Genomic DNA, 22006 nt, shown 5'->3' with positions numbered 1-22006 from the left:
AAGAAAGAGTTGCTTAAAAATAAGCTTGTTCAGTCAGGTGGTGGTGGCGGCACACAACTTTACTCCCATCACTTGAGGTAGCACAGGCAGGTAGATCTCTGAGTTCGAGGCCAACTTGATCTACAGAACAAGTTTCAGGATATCCAGGGCCTCACAGAGAAACCTGACTTGAAAAAGTCAAGAGTCAGAGGGCGAGGGTGAGGGGGACTCATGCCTTTAATCCTAGCACTTGGGAGGCAGAGGCAGGCGAATCTCTTGAGTTCGAAGCCAGCCTTGTCTACAAAGTGAGTTCCAAAACAGGCTCCAAAGCTACAGGAAAACCCTATCTTGAAAAGAATAAAAACAAAACAAAAAAGAAAAACACCAAAAGAAAAAAACAAAAAATCTTGTTTAAATATATCTTTTTAAAATTGCATCTTAATGCCAGAGAGATGGCTCAGTGAGCAAAAGCGTTTGCTGCCAAGCCTGATGACCATAGTGATACTTGTAACCTTTATGGCTGAAGGAGAGAACCAGCTGCCAGAAGTGGTTGTTCTCTGACTACATATGTGCGCATGCACTCATACACACACACACACACACACACACACACACTTAAAATTATAAAAATAATTTAAATGCTATATAAAATAGAACTCCTGTAAAAGAAATCTTTTATTTAATTTTTTTCATATAGTATATTTTGACCATATTGCTTCCCTTTCCTCAACTCTTTCTCAGCTCTTTCTCTACCCACTAGACTTTATATTTTGTCTCTCAAAAAATTCCAGTAAGAGAAAAACCAAGAAAATGAAACTAAGTAAAAGACACACACACACACACACAAAAAAAACAAAACAAAACATGGAGTCAATTTTGTGTTAGCCAGCGACTTTAGGGCATGGGGCCTGCCCTGGGCTGTGGTTGATACACCCAGTGATGCTTTCTTGTAGGAAACTGATTTTCCCTTTGCCAGCAAGTATCAATTGCAAATAGCTTCTTGGTTAAGGGTGGGACCTTGTGTACACTTCCCTTCTGTTTTACTTCTATTTTTCAAATTATTCATTTCTAATAGATCATATCATGTAGCATGAGGGCCTGCTTGTTGGGGTATCTGTTCCAGCCAGTATCCGACAGCCAGCAAGTCCCAAAGAAAATCACAGAGTCTTCCTTACGTTATAAACTGATTGGCCCATTAGGTCAGGCCACTTATTAGCTCTTATAACTTGTGTTACCCCATTATCCTTATCTACGTTAGCCACACTGGCTCAGTACCTTTCTTAGCTGGGCAGGTTACATCCTGCCGATTCGGTGGTCTGCACAGGAGTGGTGGAGGGAGCTTCCTGCTTCCCAGAATATTCCTGTTCTCATCGCCCCGCCTCTACTTCCTGTCTGGTTGACCCACCTATACTTCATGCTTGGCCAATCAGCGTTTTATTAAAATACGTGATTGACAGAATACAGATAATTCTCCCACACCAATATCATGTTTGAAATTGTTTGCTTTAAGAAAGTTACATACACATGCTCGTTCAGTCCCAGTCCAGCTGGCCTTGGTGAGCTCTCATTCGATCAGTCCCCTTGTATCAGTGGGTGAATGCACCCTTCGTGGTCCTGACTAACTTTTTCATGTTCTCCTTCCTTCTACTCTTCATTTGGACCTTGGGGGCTCAGTCCAGTGCTCCAATGTGGGTCTCTGTCTCTATCTCCATCCATCGTCGGATGAAGGCTCCCTCTGGTTCTGCTTTCCTTGCTCACGATCTCCCTCCCTCTGCTTCTCATTTGGACCTAGGGAGTTAAGTCCAGTGTTCCAATATGTGTCTCTGTCTCTATCTCCATCCTTCGCCATATGAAGGTTCTGTGGTGACATGCAAAATATTCATCAGTATGGTTATGGGCCAAGGCCAGTTCAGGCACCCTCTCCTCTGCTGCCCAGGGAACAATCTGGGGACCTCTTCTTGGGCCTGGGAACCCCTCCAGAATCAAGTCTCTTGCAAACCCTAAAATGGCTCCCTTAGTTGAGATATAAACTTCCCTGCTGGACTGGGACTGAACGAGCATGTGTTCAAACCGGATTCTCTGAATGTGGCTGACATGGGGGCTGACTGAGAAGCCATTGACAATGGCACTGGGTCGTGTTTCGTCTGCATGGACTGGCTTTTTGGGATCCTGGCCTGTTTGGATGCTCACCTTCCTGGACCTGGAGGGAGGGAGGAGGAACTTGGATTTCCCACAGGGCAGGAAACCCTGACTGCTCTTGGGAATGGTGAGGGAGGAGGAGAGGGAGTGGGGGGAGCGGGAGGGTATTGGGAGGAGGGGAGGAAGTGGAAATTCTTTAAATAAATAAATAATGAAAAAGAAAAAAGAAAAAAAAAGAAAGTTACATACAATTTCTGAACTTAAGTTTTCTCAGCCATCAAATTAGCATAATGGTCCCTAACTCTGGGGATGATTGTAAGAGTGTCAGTCATATGTGCTAAGGTCCTACACAGCCTATGTAATAGCAGCAGATAATCTGTGTTAGTTTTAGATAGATTATGTAATCACATTACTTTTACCCAGTTTTCTGACCTGTCATATAAAAGCATAAAATGAATATTTTGGATGTGGATGTGTGTGCAGGCCAGAGGTCAGTGTCTGGTGTCTTACCCAGTCACCTTATATTTTGAGACTGAGTCTCTCACTGAACCTGGAGCCTGCCTGTTTGACTAGACTCTCTGGCCAGTGAGCTACAGGGATCGTTCTGTCTCTGCCTCCCCAGTGCTGGCTCCCTGGCACATGCTCTGTGCCTGACTTTTTCGTGTGTCTGCTGGGGATCTGAACTCATCTCTCTATGCTTGCATAAGAAGCACATTGCCAACTGAGCCATCTCCCCAGTCCTAAACTAAATATTTTGAAAAAACGTCTTTTCTCTCTCCTCTATATCTTAACACACAGTGGGAGCACTGATTGATAGCAGAGGTCATGAAAAGTATCTCTGAGCTTCTGTCTTGAGGGGTCCCAGCTGGGTGTCAGTATCTGTGTAGAGATGTAGCGCTTCAGGAAGAGCGAATGAGTCAGTATATGAGTAGCTGTGGGTGTGTTATAAAAATTAGCTGTCTGGATTCTGGATAGCAGTAAGTGACAGTGTGGGAGTCCAGGTCTCAGTGCTCTAGAGGCTTAGTTAGACACCATTGCACAGTGGTGTCTGTGGGTCATGGCCCTGTCACAGGGTCGCCTAAGGCCATTTACATATCAGCTGTTTACATTAAGGTTCATAAAAATAGCAAAATTACAGTTATAAAGTAGCATTGAAAATAAATTTATGATTGGGGTAACCATAACATGAGGAATTGTATTAAGAGGTTGCAGCTTTAGGAAGATTGAGAACCACTGCCACAGTGAGAACCAATTCCCATGTTTAGTCATATTTTCTTTATGATCTCTTTACTGTTAACTCAACTAGATAGGCACTAAAGTATGACCCTCAACACATAATAGTAGATGTTCATTAAATACTTGAATAAATGAATTAAGTCCTTTTTTCCCTTTGACGTTTTAGTCTCCTTGCCTGCTCCCTCCACCCCCATGCTAGAAATTGAAGCTAGCGTGCCATGCAAGCTAGGCAAGTGCTCTTCCACTGATCTCCGCCTAGCTGTGATTTTCAATCTCTTAATACTTGGTTTTTAGTTTATATATATTACATATATGTAATTTTTGGTACTGGTTGATACTAAAACGTGTGTAATATCATACTACTATCAATAACCTTTATGAGGTAAACAGTGCAAATAAAGAATAGTCCAGATTTATTTTAATTAAATAGTTATGGCTCTGGAGCCCTTAGCAGTAAATTATACTATGTCTAGAGTATGTTTGCTGTGGTATTTAAATGTTTACCACGGGACTTGTGCTCGTGTTTGTAAAGAAATCTGATTAATTATTATGATACCAAGTGTTTTCTGCTGTACACAATTTGCTCTCAAAATTGCATGTTATAAAAACACATTAGGAATCCTAAATCAATATTTAATGAAGGCAGATATATGCATAGCCACTCATCTTTTAATCATCAAATACATAATTAGCCATTTTTTCAGAATTCTCAATTAACTTAGAATAATTGCTTTTTACAATTATTATCCATATAGAGAAATATATGTTTGACTGTAACTCAAGCTTTAGACAGGAATTTGGAATTTGGAGATATTTCTGAATAAAGTGGGAGAAGAGAGCTAGTTATTAAATTTGGTTATTAATCTGAACAGGTGGGATATGTTTTTGTTTTAAAGTTTGGGCATTGTTTATAGTTTATATTTGTATACTGCAAAGCTTGTTAAATACTGAATTGATAAACTTACCTTTTTAAAAAAGCTTGCTACCCTTATGGCCTCATTGCTCTAATTTGTGCATATTTCTGCAGATTTATTATTATTATTATTATTATTATTATTATTATTATTATTATTATTACAAGATGGGGTCTCCTGCACAGGCTGACCTGGAACTTCTATGTGGATGAGAATGATTGTGAATTCCCGATCCTTTGCCTCCATCTCTGAGTACTGGATTATAGGAACACTCACCACACTGGTTTATGCCGTGATGGTATTGAACTAGGTTCATGTGTGTGAACCCTTTCTGTCATTTCAGGGTTTAGCATTCCTGCCTTCTGGTCTTCCTATTAGAAGAACAGAAATACTTTATCCACCATTTTTGCAGTGTGATTGTAGACACTGGAAACAGAAGCAAAAGAAAGGAAAGTCCTCCTCCTATATATCTTGTATTTGGGGGAGTGGCAGGGGGAAAGAATCAAGAGATTTTATTTTTATTTTAAATTTTATTCTTTTTTTTCTGGTTCTGGAGACTGAACCCAGGACCTTACTATACATGCCAAGCAAGTACTCTACTACAAAGCTGTATCCTCAGCGCAAAGTGTTTATATTTAACAACCTGTAACTGTCCATATTTGTGCAGTGTGATTTTTTCAATGAATTTATTTTTTATAAGTATGGGTGTTTTGTCTGCATGTATGTCTGTGCACCATATACATTCTGTAACCACAGAGGCCAGAAGAGAGCATTGGATCCCTGGGACTGGAGTTGTGAGCAGCCACGTGGGAGCTGGGAAGTGAACCTGGGTCCTCTGTTCTCTGCAAGGGCATCCAGTGCTCTCACTCCCTAAGCCATTTCTTCAGCCCCGAGTAGGGTGTTTTAAGTGGGTGTTGATGCGGTGATGCAGCCAGGCAGTTGTCACCTGAAACTGTTGTCATTTTGCTGTGGTGACAGCACACAGTCCTCCAGCTGTCCGGACACACACCAGAAAGTGTGGTAAGTTAGTTCCCTGCTGGACAGGAGCACCAGGACTACGAGCACTGTAGTTTTGTGCCAGTTGAACAACCTCTCTACCCTTTCCTCATCCTCTCCCCCAGCTTCTGGTGACCATTATTCTACACTCAGCTTCTATGAGAGCAGCTGTTTTAGATTCTGATGTCAATGTGATCATTTGGCACTGCTCCTTTTGTGCCTGGCATAGGGTCCTCCAGACTCATCCACACTGCAAACCAAAGGCTTTTATTACTTTTTTTTGGGGGGGGAGGTGTTATAGTTCCCAGTTGTCTGTATATCTGCCACCAGGTTTTCATTGCCTACTCACCATTGACTAACCCTTAAGTTGACTTTGTATGTTGGCTTTGCAGACAGTGCTGTGGGTAGCATGGAAGTACAGACACCACTTTGACAAACTGATATATTTCCTTTACATATACACCTTCAAGTGGGATGCTGGGTCACAGGGTAATTATTTTTGTGTGGGAACCTCTGTGCCATTTTTCATAATTTAGATTTCCACACCAAGTATCCAAGAGTTCCCCTTTCTCTAAATTATTTTTAAAATAGTTTTTCAAGTAAATAAATACCTAATATAACTGATGGTTACACTTGGCATGAAGAAAAGTAAAGCCAGGGATCAAAAATCTAGTAATGAACTCTTATATAAGCAGTAGTTGTGGAAGGTTCTGGATAACGTTTTAGGAAATCCCTGAGGAAACTGAAGGCATAAAATGAGCAACAAGGTTCTCCAAGCATGGGGACAGTCTGGAGGGAGGCTGTGGTGGGAGGATGTTTGGCATGCCCACCGGGTGACTAGTGAAGGAGGAGTGTGGGAGATGACGTCAGACTCCAGCTGGGTCAGGCCATGAGAGGACCTGCAGGAAGCAGCAACTCAGAGTGGGGAGGAAAGCTCCGGAAGGTCTTGAGTATTTAGTGACCTAAGACAACCTGAAGATATCTCTTTCCCATTAAAATAAAGGTAGTCTTGAAGGGACAAGGATAGGAACAAGCAGATGAGGAAGGTGGCTACGGTGACCATCAGGGTACTACTCATTAGACACGTTTTTTGTGTGCCTGCTGGGAAGAGGTGAGCAGTTGTGTACTCATCCCATACAGGGAATCAACAATAGATCAGAGAAACAGTTCCACCAAAGTCTAGCTTGGAGGATCAGTGGGCTTACTAAGGGTCACTTAGAGAAGTGTGGATGAATTGAAGGCAGCTGCATCCCTGAAAATCCACTGTAGCTGGGATGACAACTCACAAAAGCTGCTTCCCTGGAGCTCTCTGGCTTTCAGGCAGCTTGGCCAGTGAGAGAGCCCCTTCTACCCAGCAATGTACACTTGCAGGAGATGCTATGACTCTCCTGAGTTTTAAGAACTTCCTCAGACTTGTGAGTTGTTCACTTTCTGAACTTTTAAATTCTGTTAACTTCCTGTTAACAAGTCCCTTTCTAGGAAAGAATATTTTAATTTGCTGTACAACATTAGTGAAAGTACACACCATACTCTTACCCCACCTCACCCCACGTGACCTGATAGGCTAAATTTTTACCTGTCGTCTTTGTAACTAGAGAATTCCTACCCCAAGACTAATAGAACAGGAAACTGCCAGATGGCAACTCTAATATTAAGCACATTTTAAAAAATTGTACATGTGCATATTTTAGACACAGAAACATTTAAGATAACATAATAAATCTTAACATGTAAGATAACATAATAAATACCTTGCATTTACCGTTTATTTATGTCAGATCCTCATAGTTGTCACGGTTCCTTTTCTCTTTCAAGGAAGCTGCCAGTTCTAGCAAAGTCCAGTGTGCATCCGTCCTCCACCCTACTTCCCATTCTCCCACTTCATCTGAATGAAATCTTTGCCTGACTTAAGTATGACTGTATATAAGTAATTTATTGCTACATATTTCCCCTCCTCTTCCTCAAATAATTTTCGTGTGTTCTTAACTGCCATACCATAGGGTATACGTATTTAAAGTATCTAATCTTTAAGATATGTTTGACCTGTGTCTCTTGATAAAGGTATCCCATAATCACTGTCACACAGATTTGATCACTTGGACCACTTCTTCCTACACTTCTGTGGCCCTGCACCCTCTTGGCCTCCCCCTGCCATGTCCTTCTGCTCATACCTTCCCCGACCCTCATACCACTAGCTGTCTCTCTGCTGCTGTGCCCTAGGTAGGAGATTCTTAAAATTTTATATAATCTATACAGAATATTAAAAACATAATATACAACATAAAATCCAGTTTCTTTCACTCTGTGAATATTCCAAGATTTGTCCCTCTCGTTCTATGCATCCATATTTAATTTCTTTTTATTAATGAATAGCATTGCATTATGTGAATATAGCATAGTTTTCCTGTTTAGCTGTTAGTGGACATTTGGATTGTTTATTGTTTTGTGGAATCTTCCTCAGCCCATCTTTGTGCCTCTATAAGGTGTCCCTTTCCTCCCATTGCCTTTGCCACTCTCCTTTCATAACAGCTTTAGGGACTTTCACTGGACATGGTGCATTTTCTTCTCTGTCATGTTCTTTCAGTTTGTTGAGCACCTTTGACCTCTCAGTTTACTGCTGCATTGATTTTGAGAATTCTGCCTTTATTTCCTTCTTAGTATGCTCTTCTGTCCCCTTTCCTGTCTCCTCCAAGAACTCCAGATATGTGTGCCTTTGCTTGACTGTCACCACACAGCTGACTGGTGCTGTTAAAAAAGTGTTTCCTTTTCTGTTTTCATTTTGAGTGACAACCAATGCTCTGCCTTTGTTTACTGTCTCTGGCGGTAGTGTGTCATCTGTCATTAGTTCCTTTAATATATTGTCAACTTACACACATTGAAATTTTTATCTCTAGAGAGTTTTGACTTGGATTTCTTTAATTATCTTCCTTATTGGTACTTAATTTTTCAAACTTGTGTAATGCGGTTATAATAACTTAATTTCCCTTTCTACTGCTTTAGCATCTCTGTCAATCAGGTCTATTCTGGGTCTGTGAACCTCATTATGGTTCCTGTTCTTCTGTTTCTGTATGATGATGTTTGATCTAGTTAATGGTTGTATGTTTTTATGTTACTATAATATTTCTTGAGTTTTGTTCTGGCTTGTCATTAGGTCGCTAGTTACTTAGAACCAATGTGGTGTTGTGGGAACTCCTTCAGCCAATAGCCTTTTAGATGCCGCCCCATGTTGGGCATCAAATTGTAGCCGTACTAAAGAGTTCTACAATAGCCTGGAGTTGGGAGTAAAACAAAGATGGTGGAAAGAGTTCCACAATAGCCCGGAAAGAAGTATAACAAAGATCTATTTATTTGGGGATAAACTCACAGTAAAGGTAGTGATCCACAGTCCTCTGTGTGCACTGGGAACTGGAAACAGAAAAAAGGGTCTGCACATGATTTTCATCTGCACTTATAGTACCTGAGAGCATGCCCAAAGTGGGCTGGTATCTAAAAGGCTATTGTCTGAAGGACTTCCACAGCAGTGTGGTAAGCTAGGTTCCACTTTAATGATTTGTTGACTGGAGGCTAGTTGCTTCAGTGCTCAGTCTGCTCAGTTATTCCTCCTTTCCACACTCAGACTTCTGAGTGCCCCTCAGGGCCCTGAGGATGAAAGGTTTTCAGTGTCCCTGGTGAAGATGAGCACTGCCTCCTGCCTTGTGGAGTGCTGTGCACTATTTCTTTTAACCTCTTCAGATGAGTCTTTCTCCAGCCTTGTATGGATTCCTCACATCTTTTCCCACAGCACTGCTTTAACAGTAGCTCCTGGGCATCTCCAGGGATACAGTGTTTCTTTCCTCCCCAGCGCTCTAGTCTCAGGACTCTGCTGTCTTTGGAAAACAGGATAAGCCAACCAGTCACTAAGGTTTTGAAACTGCAAGTAGAGCAGGCTTAATACGGTTCTTCTCCGGAGTAAGGAATATTAGCATTAAGAAAGATTTTTGTGGCTAATTTTTACAAGGAAGTGTAGGTGCTGGAAACTGTGTAAGTCACTGGAGAACCAGCATGGCCTTTATAGAAATGTCCTCAGCCCCTCTTCTCCACAGACATGGAACTTGTTGGGAGCAGACTAGTCCGAAGATTTCAGAGCTCATTTGGGAGGATACTGCCTGTAGGAAGTCTGCCTGGTTCTGTAAGCTACATAGATGCACAAAAGTAAAACCAGTCAAGGACTCGGTAAATGTAAAGTTTGCCTTTCATGATCTTACTAGGAGGCAGGGGAACACTGGCTCTACTTTTTTATTTCCAAAAGGGATGTTTGGGTAGGGGGAGAAGCAATAGAAAAGGGTGAAAATGAGGCAAACAGGCAACAGTTCAGAGTGAAGGAATCAACAGGGAGAGCAGGGGAGGAAGCAAATGGCAGGTAAGAAGCAGCTTCCTAATTGGTGTGAAGAAAGGAAGTTACTTTAGGTTATTGTGAGTTCAGAGAAATTTAACTTGATTTTTTTTCTTTAAAATATTTATGAGATTAATCTGAACTCTATCTTTGACCTCTGTCCTAATTGGCATAGGGTAGGATGGGGCAAATGACATCTAAGGCATCATGCTGTCTCCCTCTAGGAAGGACAGATGCTGCTACCTCACTTGGCCCCATGCTTTCGCCCAGTGTATAAGCTAGTTTGGCCCAGTGCTGTTAAATATGGAAACAATGAGGTGTCCTGCTGCTGCTGAAGTGAAGACCAATAGGGCTTTGTGTTTGGTATGTCCTGCTTCCCTACGACGGTTTTTCAGAGACAACACCAAGCCACTCCTTTGTGAAGCCTGTCCACATCTCTGTAGTGACACAGATTTCCTTTGGGCATGTTTCTTACCCCTTTGCAATTTTGAAATTTTCCTCAATACAGAACCAAAAGCAAAACAGGAGCTAAGTGGTTCTGCTCTCCACATCATCTGTTAGCATTACACCATCTGCCCCAAAGCAGTGGGCCCGAGCCTTCTCTCTTGTTCTTGCTGTACATGTATTTTTATATCCTCTTATTGTTCTTAACTTTTCCACCAGCCCCCGCTCATTCTGGGCTCTTACTTGCATGATTCTCCTTGTTTCACACCACTCTTGGGTTCACTTGACTTTCCTCCCTCCTTGCCCCCTTCTGGTAAGTATCTCAAGATTCTGAATTTCCCACCCTAAACTGCAGTCATAGCTGATTCCTTAGATGTCACTTTCTTTTCTTACGTGGGATTTATTTGCCCTTATAGTGTCTTAAGTTCACTTTTTAGAAGATGAACCCCTTTCTCTCTTTCTTTTTAGATCTTATCACAATAATTTATGCTTGTGGTATCATACAGCTTTTTTTCTTTGAAGCTGATAAAATCAACTTTTCCTGAGACTCACAAACTGCAGTACTACTTTTGTTGACTATCAGTCACTCCATGCTAACATGTGCCTTCTCACAGAACTTCTCCCTACAGCATGGGTTTATGTTGGTAGGTCAGAATTCAACCCAAAGAAGTATCTCTTTCATTACTTCTTCCACCCAATGAAAGAAAAAAGATTCATAGGCTAATAACTCACATACCTCCACAGTTAGATTTCCATTGCATCATGTTTTCAACCAATATATAACCATATCTATAACCAACCTTAGGTTGGTTATCACTTAGATAAATATAAATTTCTTTTCGAAAAACATTAAACTCTGAACCATATCAAATGTACTGTAGAATACTTATATCATAAATATACTCCTAAGTAATTACACTTAGTACATTTGATACACTTATGTACCAAAATGGAGAGCTGTGAGCATTCTAGAAGGCCCTGTGGCCTCATCTCAGTTACCACCACCTTGCACCAGAGGCATCACCATCCTGACTTTTATGGCAGATACTTCCCATCTTCTCTGTTTAAATTTGCCACCAAATGACCCCTTCAGACAGCAGTTTGATTCAGCTTGTTTCAGAACATTATAAAGACTGAATCAAGCAGAGCGAGTCTTTGGGACCGGCTTGCAGTTTGCTGTTGTTGCCTGATACAGTATCTTCTAATCCATCTTTTGAAGTAGGCCTATCCACTCACTATGTGAGACTGTATGAGTTTGCTGGGGGTAGCTTCTTTTTCTTGTTGATTTTTGGTATCAAGTCTTTGACTCTTTCCCATGAGGAATTTGTGTAATTTCTTATAAATATTTGGCAAAACTGACAAACCAGTGACACAGTTTCTGCTGGTTTTCGTTTTGTTGTTTAAAAACAATTTGGTTGATTGTTGTTTAACATAGGGAAGGAACAGGCAGGAGAATTTTAAAAAATACATTTAATTTATTTAATAGTATCTAGGTGCCTACAATCTCTAGAAGGTAGAAGGAGGTAGAAACAGGAGAATCAAGGAGCCTGGTCAAGGCCAGCCTCAGCTCCATAGCAGAATTGAGGCGATCATGGACTAGATGAGACCCTATCCCAAAAAACAAGAAAAACAAAATTAATTTTTATGTGACCATTTATAATTTATCAGTTTGATAAATTATAGTTTTGTAGCAATTTCTCCATTTTATCTAACTTTTCTAACTTATTGACATAAGTTATTCATAATTCCTTTTATTTTTGTTTTCAAGACAAGGTCTCTCTGTGTGTAGCCCTGACTCCTAGAATTCTCTGTAGATCAGACTGGCCTTGAATTTAGAGACCCATCTGCTTCTGCCTCTGCCTTCTGAGTGCTGGGATTAAAGGTGTGCATCACTACATCTGGCTTATTCATAATTTCTTATTATCGTTTTAGTTCTTTTAGACCTGTAGTGATGCGCTCTTGTTTATGATTTTGGTAATTCATGTCTGTTTTTAAAACAACTTTTGTGAAGCTTATGGGTTTTAACTCTTCCCCAGAGCAGTTCTGTTTTGTTAATCTGTGTGCCGGTTTCTTCGTCTAAGTTTACTCACATCTGTGTCCTTCTCGCCTTTTTACATTTGCCTTGCTTTTGTATTTTCTTGTGGGGTCTTGAGATGGATATCTAACTTGATAATTTGTATCCATTCTTTTTTTTTTGTTTTTCAAATAAAAAAAAGCCCAGAGAAAGCTGTATATGTCAACTGCATGGAGGGGAGGCTTAGGGAAGAGGATGGTTGCTCATGGGTAAGGGAACCCAAACTGTTAGGAAATTTAAAAGCATGTGTAGGCTCTGTCAAGCACCTGAAATGAAAAGACAGAAGAGAAGAAAGAGGAAAGGGAACTGTCTTAGTCAGTGTTCTGCTGCTGTGAAGAAACTCTATGACCAAGGCAACTTTTGTAAGAGAAAGAATTGAATCGGGTGTTAGTCTACCGTCATGATGTAGGGAGCATGGTGAACGCAGGCAGACATGGTTCTGGAAAGGCTGATTTGCAGGAGCAAGAGAAAGAGAGCCACTGGGCCTTAAAGCCTACCCCAAGTGACACACTTTTTCCAACTAGGCCACACCTTCTAATTCTTCTCAAGTAGGGCCACCCCTGGATGACTAAGCAATCATGTATATGAGCCTATGGGGACAATTCTTATTCAAACACTACAGGGGCCTACCCATCTGAATATCTTGGCAGCCTCTAGGGATAGCCTAGCCCTAATATATATCTATCTTTGGAGAAGTATACTCCTAACTCTTTCACGGAGCACTACAACTTTTAACATGTATTACTTTTCTTTGCATTCAGGCCATAGGATTTTAATTTCCACTGTGACTTCTTTCTTTACTTGCAGACGATTTAGAAATATCTTTCTTCCTTCTATACATACAATAGATATATTTTCATCAATGATTCAAATTTAACTTAATTATGCTCAGAGTACATGCTGTCAATGTTTTTGAAATTTGTGAAAGTTGCTTTAACATTTTTTTAATGTTTATATTTCTAGTATATGGGTTAATGTTCTAAGTAACTTACATCAAGCTGTGTTAACTTTCTTGTTCAAACACTTTATACCTAATATACCCTTGCCATTTGTTTTATTAATTACTATGGTTTTTAAGACCTTTCTTTATGACTGTGAATTTAATTAAAATCTTTGGACTGGGGAGATGGCTCAGTGGATAAAACGTTTTCCACCTAAGCATAAGGACCGAAGACAGGCAGGCAGGGTGGCCACCTGTCACCACTGTACTTGGGCGGCAGAGACAGGGAATGCCTAGAACAAGCTGTCTGGCTAGACTAGCGGAATTAGTGTACTCCAGGTACAGAGACCCTGCCCCAGAAAATACAGAAGAACTACAAAGAAAGACACTTGCTATCAAATTTTTGCCCTCCACATGCATGTGTTTCATTACCACATGCACCCACACACATCCAAACATGAATACTCACACATATACGTATAGAAAGGAAGCAATTTGTAGTTCTTTCAGCTTTTTATGATATGTATTCCATCTGTGTTGTTATATATTTCTGAAGAGAATCTTATTGTACAGTGGTTCTCTATGTCTGGTAATGTGTTAGCTGTAAAGTCTGTTTATCTGACAGTAGTGTTGCTGTAGTCATTCTTGGGAGAGGGATGCTAGGGTTTATCTGACTTGTTTTTTATTCTTTTAGTTTGAATCATTTTGCTTTTATGTTTAAATGATCTCTTTTATTTGTTTATCCAATCTTAAAATAATCTTTATTTTATAAAAATATTTAATTTTATATTTGATATAATTATTGATTATATCATCTGTTCTTCATGTGATTTCTTTTTTAATATTTTATTTTTATTTTATGTGTAGAGTGTATGTCTGTACACCACGTGCATGCTGTGCACATGGAACCCGGTAGAAGTCACCAGGTACTCTGGAACTGGAGTTTGATAGGGTTGTGAGCTGCCATGTGAATGCTGGGAATTGAACCTGGATCCTCTAGAAGAAGCAGCTACTGCTCTTAACTTCTGAACCATCTTTTTAGCCTCTATTACATGCTTTTATCTTCTGCTTTGTTGGTTCTTTTTTCATTTTATTTTTACTTTACTCATTTTGAAATTGTTTTCTTTTATCAGAAATTATTTTGTGACCTAACCATAGAGATCATATGGGTCCTTAGAATATTTTAGTTCCGTATGTGTCCCACAATGCTAGTTGTACAGCATTTATAGTGTAGTAGTCACATATAATAAAGGAAAAATGACTAAATAAAGTCAAAGTTTGAGGGCATGGATTCTAAATATGTTGGATTTGGCTAGCAGAGAGAGGTGAGGGAAATTGAAAAATTGTATCTGTGGTAGACAATATGTACTAATTTGCATTCAAAAGCACTTTAGCAAATTATTCTGAGAAGAAATAGGTCTTACCTTGAGAGATGGTGCTAATAATGTTTCTCTTTTTCATTCATAGCAACTCCGCTCCAATATCCGAGAAATGGAAAAGCTTTGCTTGAAAGTCCATAAGGATGACCTGGTTCTTCTGAAGAGAATGATCGACCCTGTTAAGGAAGCAGCAGCAGCAGCCACGGCAGAGTTTCTCCAGCTCCACTTGGAGTCTGTTGAGGAACTCAAGAAACAATTTAATGAGGAAGAAGCTTTATTACAGCCTTCTCTGACCAGATCCACGACTGTTGGTGGTAACATGTCTTACTCTTGATCCTAGTGGTGCCGTTAGCTAATGCCCCTCTCCTTGGGTAGAAGGGACACAGAGAGGCCTTGTAAGTCCCTAAACAGACCTGATATGTGTACCTGGAAATTTTGCAAGATAAAATTGTGTAGATTGGAACTTTAAGTACCTGCTTGCCCATGTGTTGAAATGGAAATCTAAAGTTACTACGAAAAATAATGTTGTCCTTGTGTGTGGTGTGTGCCTCTCTCCTCTCCAGTGTGGGACATGCTGTTTGTGGATTTGGTTGTTTTTACTCTTTGCTCTTTGAGGGGCCCACCACCTGCTCCCAAATAAATACACAGAGACTTAGTCTTACTTATAAATTTCCAACTTTAGTCTGACTTGTTTCTAGCCAGCTTTTTATAGCTTAAATTATCCATCTACCTTTTGCCTCTGGACTTTTACCTCTCTCTATTTCTGTATTTCTTTCTTTCCTTCCTATTCTGTGACTGGCTGGTAGCTGGCCTCTCACATCCTCCTCTCCTCCTTCTCTCATGCCTTGCTTTTCTACTTATTCTCTCTGCCTGGCAGCCCCACCTATCCTTTCTCCTGCTTCACTATTGGCTGTTCAGATCTTTATTAGACCAATTAGGTATTTTAGGCAGGCAAAGTAACACAGCTTTACAGAGTTAAACAAAAGCACATAAAAGAATGCAACCAAACCATCTTTATATCATTAAATAAATGTTCCACAGCATAAACAAATGTAACACATCTTTACTATATTCTTCAACTTGTTTGGGAGCTGTTCTTATTAGCTGTTCTGGCTTCACATACCGTTAGGTCTCTCCACTGTCCATTCTCTGAATTTAACTAACAAGTGAAAAATCTGTGGTGGGCTCATGATGTCAGCTTTGTGAGCTGATATTCTAAGAAACAGCCTTATGAAAACAGTGTTATTATCATTTCTAGGGATGTATTTGATAATCCTTGGTAACACTATGCTGATAACTTTATGCAGAAAAAAATGGCTTAATATGTCATAATACTTCAAAGCAATTGTTTTTTGTTTAGTTGGGTGGTTTGGATTTAAATCTCCTAAGTAGTGAGTAGAATAACTAGTAAGGTTTCTGTAATTGAGTTTTCTCCTAGAAAGCTTAAAGCCAATTTTTTTACTCACCAAAAATTAAATTTGTAAAGTATGTTGACTTTATTTTGCAACTCTTGACCTTCTTTCCTTTCCTTTTCTGTTGTAATTGTTTATCATTTACTTTTAATTTATTCCATTTCCTTCCATTTTATATCTCTTAAGAGACTTTTAATCCTTATGAAAAATATGAACTACAAATCAATTAGAAAGTGGAAACTTAGGAATACTGCACCTGGGCAGAATTCCATTTTTTAATCTTGTATTATTTCCACTCCTTATCTCTATATTATTTAAAATGTGTATTTATTCATTGCTAATGATTCAGCACTTTGCAAGGAAATGCCCAAACATTTAGGTTGCCTAGCATTTCTGTGTAACCTTTTTTTGTAGCCTTTTTACCTTACACAGTGCTTTACATGTATTGAACTGTTCAAAGATGTATTTTAAATAAAAACAAATAAACAAATATATATTAGGGACATTGTCATTTGAGATATGCTGCAATAGAGCTGGCACAGTGCTACATACGTGTAATCTCAACACTTGGGAAATTGGACTAGGGTGAGCTATTGAGAGTTTAGGGTCATCCTGGGCACACAAGCAAGCCTTTCGCTATAAAATAAGCCAACCAGTCAAACAAACAAAAGTGCTCCAGTCACTTTTCTGCACAGCCACTGCTAAAGTGTTAGTGCTCATCTCTTCAAAGACATTTGGGGGTCGTGCTTCTTGGTAGTTTGCCGTTACTGTTTTCACAGTTCTATGGTTACCACCACCATATGGTGCAGAGGAAGACTGCTCCTGCCACAGTACGAACTGATGCTTTTTGTGCACAGGTAGAGACTGGGCTTTCTCCTTCCAAGTGTTAGTGCCTACTATAGTTAGACATTTTGACAATGATGCAGTAATAACAGCGGAGATAATAGGGTTTTCTGGAAAGAGTAGTTGGTGTCGGTCTCCTACTCTTTAGCTTCAAGCCCATTGCTAGTGTTTTTATCTGAAGCAAAATACTTTAATTCATTCAGGATTTTTTGCACAATAGTAAAATAATAATTTCTTTAATTTGCATTTTATTGTTGCATTGTATGCATTTATCCAAGCTGAACTATTTGTGGGCAGCACAGTTGAGCATATATCACTGGGTATTTACCTGGTTACCCACTCCATGCCAATTACTCTTCAGTATAAACAGAAGACTAGTGTGAAACCTGAGATTTGGCAGAATCTGAGGAAACATGTGTATTAAAGAAATTAAAAATTAGGATGGAGACAGAGTATGAGGGGGAAGAAACAGCATGTGAAATTAATTTTCAACTATATTGATTTTCAAGCCTCTCAATTCATGGAATATCAGATAATCTAATTTCTAATTTCTAATGATTGCCACTGGAGAACACAGTGCTAATATGATTAGGGCACTCAAATTCTGTTTGTAAAACCACATACCTAAGTCATAGCTAACAGAGTAGAGTTCAGATTCTGACTGCTCGTTCTTTCACCCCAAGTCCACTGTCCATGGAAAGTGGGGTCTGACCAACGTCCACAGTCACAGAGTAAGCCTGCACTCGGCTGCCTTATCTGCAGAAATACTACTGACAAAGGAGAGTAATGAGAAGAACACAAGGAGCAAACTTCCACAGGCCTCTGAGGTTGAGTAGGATGCGGTATACTGCGGCTGCCTGCTAGCTGTGGACTGTCTGTCACTCCTCGTGCTTTTGTCTTGTGCGCTCTGGTTTCTTACCTTTGCTTCACATACCTGTTATAGTAGTGACAGCCTATACAGAGAAACTTGTGCTGTTTGCATGGAAGTTAAATGACTTAAAATTCTTTCTTCTTTATAAATCTGAGTCTAAATACTTTGGTTGGAAATAGATTCAGGAGCAATCTTGCCACATTTCTATGGGTGAGATAAAAAATACAAAACTAGCTTCCATTTACAATTAGAAACAATGAGAAGAAGAGGGCATCTTATGTTCTCTAGAAAACCAAGGGGGTGTAGGGGAAGCTGTGAGTGCTGTTTCTGCAGATTGGGGGAGTTCCAAAAGCCAGTCTCTGCCAGTCCTGCTTGACGTGAGAATCTCCCTGAGTCTCACTGTGTGGTGACTTTCATTTCCTTCTCATGGCTCCCCATCAAGAGGGATGATGAGCCCATCCGTCTGATTTGCATTCAGCATGGAGGTCCATGCCATCTGGGGTGAAGCAGTGCCTCTCTGCAGTTCCTGTCTGTCTCCCCCATTCCTGCATCCAGAACATCCCCATCAGCAGCACAGCAGGAAGGGAATTTTAGTCCATTTTCAGCAAATACACACAAAAGAAAATATCTCAGTCATAAAACTGCAGGTAACTTCAGACCAGCATCTAGAATTTGAAGCAATGCTAGATTTTTACCTCTGGCATACGTGTGCACAGAATGGTTCTGCAGAACACAGAGCTGTTTTGTTGGATGGTATGTAGAAGATCCATCTCCCGTTGATTTTAATCTAAAAGTCCTCTTCTGCATCAAGCTGTGACTTAGAAGTCACTTTATTTTGATAGATAGGTTTATGTTCAATGATGATCAGTAAATGAATTTCATTTTTAAGGTGTCAGAACTTGCAAAGTTTAAGGAATGCCTTTGAATTTATTTAGTTTTGTAGAGAAACACTACTAATGTCATGAAGGTTAGTGGAGATTTCTCGTGTATTGGACTGTACTTCCTGGTCGAGACTCTTTGCAGTTCATAAAGTGCAGAGGAAAAGAGAGGGCAGTACATTGTTAGATAGCTTATTTACTATCACTTCAGCCAGAGGGAGTTAATGGTCTTAAGGTTTATTTGAATGAATAAGCAGTAATAAGGCTTTACATCGAATTGTAATGTCAGAAACACACACACACATACTCACACACACCACACACACTCACACACTCCATACACCACACATATCCCTTTACAAGTCTGTAAGAGTTCATAGTCAAAGGAGGAGCACTAAGGGACAAGCTGAAGCAGTGAATTGCAGAGGTTCTAGGAATTAAAAGAGTTCTTTCTTGACAGTCATGCCTTGAGCTGATTTGTGATGTTCAGAGTTGTAAATTACCAGCAAGGTTTTCCGTGGAAAAGAAAGGACGTCTTTGTTGTAACTAAGACACATACGTAGTTTGGTTTCAAGTGAGATGGGAATGACCTAATCATTTCCTTTTTGTCCTGACAGAAATCTTTTATATTTGTCTAAAATGTCAGATAATTCCCATCCCTATTTTTTTTAAAGTACTTTATTATGTATGATAATCTTTTCTTGTTTTATAGACCCTGCCTGTTTCCCTCGAATCTTCTCTAATAGTATATAGGTTATGGCTTAAGATCTTTAAAGTGTGCCCAGTTACAGAGTTCTGCCACTGTTCTGTCTGATACTGATCAAGAGGTTACCCAGAGTGTGAAATGAAAAAGAGGCCATAGGTTGTTTCGTTTATCTTGATTGAAGGGAAAATTTAAAAATTTTAGCATTTGAAAAAAAATCATTGAAAGCTTTCAAGATTGGCTCTTTACTATAATGTTATGAAATGTACTCTGTGCCTAATGAGTTTGTTCTTCAAGATAAAACCATAGACAATACAGATGGCACTAATTAGGCTTAATATTTAAAAAAAAGAGAGAACAGGAAAATGGGAAGGGTGAATATTGGAGGTTCCAGGCAGGGTAGAAAGGGGCCTTATTGGGCATAATCAAGATGTATTGTTGACAAAAAATAAATAAAAACATTCTTTTAAAAAGCATATTAAGAAAAAACTGAGTCTATATGGGCAATCTGATACTCATAAATCAAGAAGGAGAGAGAGAGAGAGATCACATTTATAATTGAAAAATAACCACTATGAATCTTTATGTCTGTCTTGCCATCTTTTGTTCAGCTGATTATGCCCGTCTTGATCAGTTCAAACAAGCTTTTATCTTAAGAATAAAGTGTTTATTAACTTTGAAGATAAAACTAATCACATGGTTTTATAAAGTATCATTTGTTTCTAGGCTTGGCTGAAAAAAAGGAATGGAAAGGAAATAGGAATTAATATAGCTTCTTGATGACTGGCTCAGGTCAGATCAGAAGTCATCATGCCGTTTCCTGATAGGCTTTATAGACAGCCTTCAGCATCCTCCGTTGTCTGCCGCAGTCTTTACCTGGCTTTATAGACAGCCTTCAGCAGTCCTCTGTTGTCTGCCGCAGTCTTTACCTGGCTCCTACAACGCCTTTCACACTTGCACCTCTGTCTTGCCCTTCATGCTTTGATAATGCCAGCTTCCGATGGTATCTTAGCTGTATTCTCTCTTGAGGTCTTTGCTCATGCTGGCTTCTCCATCTAGCATTCATATTCCTCTTCTTTGCCTAGTAATGTCTAAACTACCTGCCACATCAGGCTAGATTAGAACTCCCTCCAAATTCTGTCTCTATTATCTCCAGTGCAGTCTCCCCCTTTTTTATGACCACCCCTTTGTGTGTCTAATTCTTCTAGAATGTACGCTCTTTGAGGGTGGTACTCTGTATTACTCATTTTTTTCATCCTTGATACTAACGACAACACATAATGTTAAAGCTGGGCCAGTGAGACGGCTTAGCAGCTAAAGGTCTGTCAAGTTGTCCTCTGACCTCTACATGTGCATCATAGCACAAACACATGTGTGTGCACACAATAGATAAATAAAATGTAATTTTAAAAAGATGTTACTGTAGGTGTTCTGGGTTTAAAGTGGAGTAAGGACAGCTCTGGTGTCCTCTCTACCTTCACTGCCGCTGCCTTAGAACTAGAGATCATCATTTGCACTGGATGTAGCAAAGCCCCCTGCCTGGGTTTTCACTCTCACCTGTCAACTTTGTCCTTAATGTATTCTTTACATTCTGGCTCAGGTCTGATTTGGCAGCTTCCAGCTTCACAGCCATCTCCAGTTCTAATAGTTTGGTAGTGATTATGTGAGAAGAAACAGCTCTTTGTAAAGCTTCCCGATGCCCCCGAGTAGTCTCACTTTAGGCTGTCAGCCTTGAGCTTTGCTTTGTCCTTCATTCCAGTCTGTGCCTCAGCTAGTCTGAACGTCTTCCAGTGTCAGGCCTATGCACACATTGTTCTCCTTGGTTAGACACTTCGGGCATCTTCCTACACTCTCACCCCTCTCCGTCTGCCTTATTTTCTCTCATCCTCAGGCCCCAGAGCCCCTGATGACTACTCTCTCTCCACAAGCCAGGACTAAAGGCCAGGCTTATACTTACGTACCTCATACTCACAGGCGGCATAGTCTTGTCACATAATACTGACTGAACTTGACTGTGGCGTTTCTGTACCACAGGTTCCATGGAAGCTCTGTCCATGATAGCAGCAGTAGCAGTGGCAGCAGCAGGGCCAGGTTCTATGCAAAATAGATAGCAGCTTCCTTTACCAACAGGAACAGCAAGCTCCCGGGACTCTTAACACCGGGCTTTCTGAGCAGACCACTTCAGGGTTGGTCTTGTAGCCTTCTGTTGTGTCTGTTAGGAGTGCCACAGTGTCTGCTTCATGAAGGAGAGACCCAGGAAGACTTGAAGGTTGATGTTTGTAGTGTTTATTACTTTGTTATTACAGTATTGTTTAGTAAATAGTTTTTGTGGGCTGAGAGATTTTTAAAACTAAAAAAAGAAGTAGAAAAAACCATAAAGTATGTGGAAGAAGAATGACTCTAAGCAGAGTTACGTGTCCAAAAACATTCCTATGGCAAATGTGCTCATTGCTGATGAGATTGTCACCAATAGAGACTGATGTTAATTGCTACAAACACATAACTACTTCACTTTCCTTCTGTACTAGTAAACCAAAGTGTCCTCCATAGAGCTAAACCCCAGCCCACTTTCCTACTTTAAAATTATACGTTGATTTTTACTGTGTGTGTACATAATGTGAGGTATGTGTGTGTGTGAGTGTGTGTGTGTGTGTGTGTAGGTCAGAGAACAACTTTGTGGGATCTGTTATCTCCTTCATCTCTATGTGGGGGACTGAACTCGAATTGTCAGGTTGGCAGCAAATGTGTTACCTGCTGAGTCAGTGAGTCACCGGCCCCACTGTCCTGCTTTTGACACCTGCTATATCTGATCCTTATCACTTAAAT

At 40.1% G+C, this 22006-nt stretch overlaps 1 protein-coding gene across 2 annotated transcripts in view; it reads left to right on the top strand.

Annotated features, from left to right (window-relative positions):
- Positions 1-22006, top strand: part of Stx17 (syntaxin 17) — a 52604-nt gene that overhangs the window by 18341 nt on the left and 12257 nt on the right. Inside the window, exon 4 of one of the 2 annotated variants that reach the window (XM_085677175.2) lies at positions 14562-14784. In XM_085677175.2, the coding sequence (XP_085533301.1) occupies positions 14562-14784 (223 nt within the window). Of the gene's footprint in view, positions 1-14561; positions 14788-22006 lie in introns of both variants that reach the window. The other variant, XM_048419878.3, reaches the window with a different exon arrangement.

This window comes from Myodes glareolus, chromosome 16 (genome assembly GCF_982192425.1).
Source record: "Myodes glareolus chromosome 16, mMyoGla1.1, whole genome shotgun sequence".
Taxonomy (NCBI): Eukaryota; Metazoa; Chordata; class Mammalia; order Rodentia; family Cricetidae; genus Myodes; species Myodes glareolus.
Note: the sequence above shows the minus strand (reverse complement) of the source record. Positions and strands in the feature narration are given on the sequence as shown.